Source organism: Limulus polyphemus, unplaced genomic scaffold (assembly GCF_000517525.1).
Source record: "Limulus polyphemus unplaced genomic scaffold, Limulus_polyphemus-2.1.2 Scaffold11273, whole genome shotgun sequence".
NCBI lineage: Eukaryota > Metazoa > Arthropoda > Merostomata > Xiphosura > Limulidae > Limulus > Limulus polyphemus.
In genome coordinates, this window is record NW_013676883.1 from 11,746 (window position 1) to 15,028 (window position 3,283).

The window sequence follows — 3,283 nt, forward strand, 5'->3', positions numbered from 1 at the left end:
TATATATATATATATATATATATATATGAAACTAACCTATTCTCAGTAACGTATTGGTATTTTGTATTTATATTCCAAGTTACTACAGTCTATCTGCTGCCATCCATGATTTTGAACTACTGATCAGAGGGAAAGCAGCCAGTCAACATTACATTACCACACACCATCTATGCTAAGGGATTGACTGTCGTTCTTATAGATCATCCACAGCTTATGTTGTAGTACTGTATGGATTTAAACCTGGCTCACCAGCTCCAAAATCGAAACCTTTACCTTAAGACCAACCCACATCCTTTCTTACCAACATATCTTACAATTCCATGTTTTATATCACATATCTTAGGATTCCATGTTTTATATCACATATCTTACGATTCCATGCTTTATATCACATATCTTACGATTCCTTGTTTATACCAACATATCTTACGATTCCATGTTTTATATCACATATCTTACGATTCCATGCTTTATATCACATATCTTACGATTCCATGTTTTATATCACAAATTTGGTAAGATAAAAAATACATTTGTTTATTTGCTCTCTGAGTTATACAAGGATATGTTTTGTTGATTTATAAACATTCAGGAAAGGATTAAAGTTGTTTATCTACCTATACAAGGATATGTTTTGTTGATTTATAAACATTCAGGAAAGGATTAAAATTGTTTATCTACCTACACAAGATATGTTTTGTTGATTTATAAACATTCAGGAAAGGATTAAAGTTGTTTATCTACCTATACAAGGATATGTTTTGTTGATTTATAAACATTCAGGAAAGGATTAAAGTTGTTTATCTACCTACACAAGGATATGTTTGTTCATTTATAAACATTCAGGAAAGGATTAAAATTGTTTATCTACCTACAACTACTTATTAGAAATATACAAAAGAGGTGTTTATGTATGTAAAAGGGTTTATGGGTTAATCAAAATACATAAACGTGTGTTTACAAATATGTAGCTGTTTAATCAGAGAAATAATGGGTTTCCACAGTTGACCAAGTATATTACTATACTCACAATACGACGTAAAAACAGCAAGTGGTTCATAGTTTTTACCTGAGTCACACCTGGATAGCTTGCTCCTTACGGACTCTGGAACGTCCTGGTCAAGAGAACTTTTTAAGAGGTACCCACTTAACTTACGAACAGTTTCAAGTTTCGAAAGGGCTATCTGTTTCATCTCTAACTGTGAGACATGATCATATACAACATTTAATTAACAGTAGGTTAAATAATTTGTATGTATGTTGAATGCTAGAATGATGCAGTGGATGTAAAGTTATGTATATTGTAATTGTGCTTCATAAAATGATCACAGTTACTGGTGCACACCAAGTGACAACTTTGTTCTGGTTGGATATAATCTTAGTGAAACTAGAACTGTCAAACTATTCCGTAGAAAATCGGGTCCGGTCTAGTGGTTATAGTGAACCTGAAGACTTGTAGTTTGTATCTGATCACCACAAAAATGTGCTTTGCACTTTAGGACTGTGTGTGAGTTATAAGAGTGATAGTTAAGTCCCACCATTTGGCCAGACAATAGTAGCTGCTTTACCTGTAGTCTATCACTTAATAATTAAAAATAGTTTTGCACAGATAGCCCTTTGTGTAGCTTCAGATGAAAGTTCTAAAACAAATATAAAGCTTTCATGTCTTGCAACTATTTTGTTATAAAAGACTATTAGTGAATTGTAAATGAAATGAGTAAGTACAGAAGTTGATAAGTATATGTAGTAGTGTTTGTAGATGTATCGAAATTGTACATAAAAATGTATAAAACTTAAAACGAAGAGTAACTTCTATTTGCTCTCTCTTACAAATATTTCTTAGTAAGCTTCTTAGAAACTTGCTTTGTTAATTTTAAATTAGAAAATTGTCTTGGTTATGAAATAGTTAACAGAAGTTGATTTAAAAAAATCAATATTGAGCATGTAATATATTAATAAAGTTAATGGGACTATTAACATCTACATGACCTTGTCATCAACAGTTGAGAATCATCCTGTACAACGGTCAGTATCAGCTACAAGTGAAGTCAGTGATGACCACAACTTTAGCCTAGAAACTGCCGATGACAGTGAACTTCTCGACGAGTCCATCCTAGAAATTCAAATATAGTTGTTATGAGGAAGTCTAATTCTTTATACATGTTACATATTATCTTTATAGTTGTTATAAGTAAGTCTAACCATTTATACATGTTACATATAATCTTCATTGTTGTTATTAGTAAGTCTAACCATTTATACATGTTACATATTATCTTTATTGTTGTTATGAGTAAGTCTAACCATTTATACATGTTACATATTATCTTTATTGTTGTTATGAGTAAGTCTAACCATTTATACATGTTACATATTATCTTTATTGTTGTTATGAGTAAGTCTAACCCCTTATAAATGTTACATATTATCTTTATTGTTGTTATGAGTAAACCTAACCATTTATACATGTTACATATTATCTTTATTGTTGTTATGAGTAAATCTAACCTTTTATACATGTTACGTATTATCTTTATTGAAACAAACCTATGTTTAATTTGAAAAGAGTAATGATAACCTACTTTTATTCAATGGTTTCATCCTATTTAACTCCTCTAGTTCCTGAAGAATGTCTGGATAGGCTACTTCAGGTGGTCCAAAAATTTCATTTACATGAATGATCAACAACTCGATGGCCCTAGCTTGATGCACCGTGTCGATCAAAGAGTTCAATGAGGCATTTCCTTCACTGCAACAATCATACAATAAACAATAAAGTTCTTTGTCTTAAATAAAATATGTATGTTCCAACTACAATCAATGATAATGTTGACTGGATACTTAGGCCACATTTGACATAAAAAATGCCTTTGATTCAACTCAGGCTTGTAACATAGTAACCTTCTAGATGTGTCTGTGACAATGTAACCTTCTAGATTTATCTGTGACAATGTAACCTTCTAGATGTGTTTGTAGCACAGTAACCTTCTAGATGTGTCTGTGACAATGTAACCTTCTAGATGTGTCTGTGACAATGTAACCTTCTAGATTTATCTGTGACAATGTAACCTTCTAGATGTGTTTGTAGCACAGTAACCTTCTAGATGTGTCTGTGACAATGTAACCTTCTAGATGTGTCTGTGACAATGTAACCTTCTAGATGTGTCTTGTAGCACAGTAACCTTCTAGATGTGTCTGTAGCACAGTAACCTTCTAGATGTGTTTGTAGCACAGTAACCTTCTAGATGTGTTTGTAGCACAGTAACCTTCTAGATGTGTTTGT

The 3,283-nt window shown here is 31.9% G+C and overlaps 1 protein-coding gene and 1 long non-coding RNA gene across 2 annotated transcripts in view; both read right to left on the reverse strand.

The window, feature by feature from the left end:
* The window catches only part of LOC111083798, an 11,062-nt gene extending 9,869 nt beyond the window's left edge, over window positions 1-1,193 (reverse strand). Inside the window, exon 1 of the mRNA XM_022380493.1 lies at window positions 1,070-1,193. Within this exon, the coding sequence (XP_022236201.1) occupies window positions 1,070-1,193 (124 nt within the window). The remainder of the gene's footprint in view (window positions 1-1,069) is intronic.
* Window positions 1,194-2,586: 1,393 nt separating this feature from the next.
* The window catches only part of LOC111083797, a 2,206-nt gene continuing 1,509 nt past the window's right edge, over window positions 2,587-3,283 (reverse strand). Inside the window, exon 3 of the long non-coding RNA XR_002609253.1 lies at window positions 2,587-2,749. This is a non-coding gene — a long non-coding RNA (uncharacterized LOC111083797). The remainder of the gene's footprint in view (window positions 2,750-3,283) is intronic.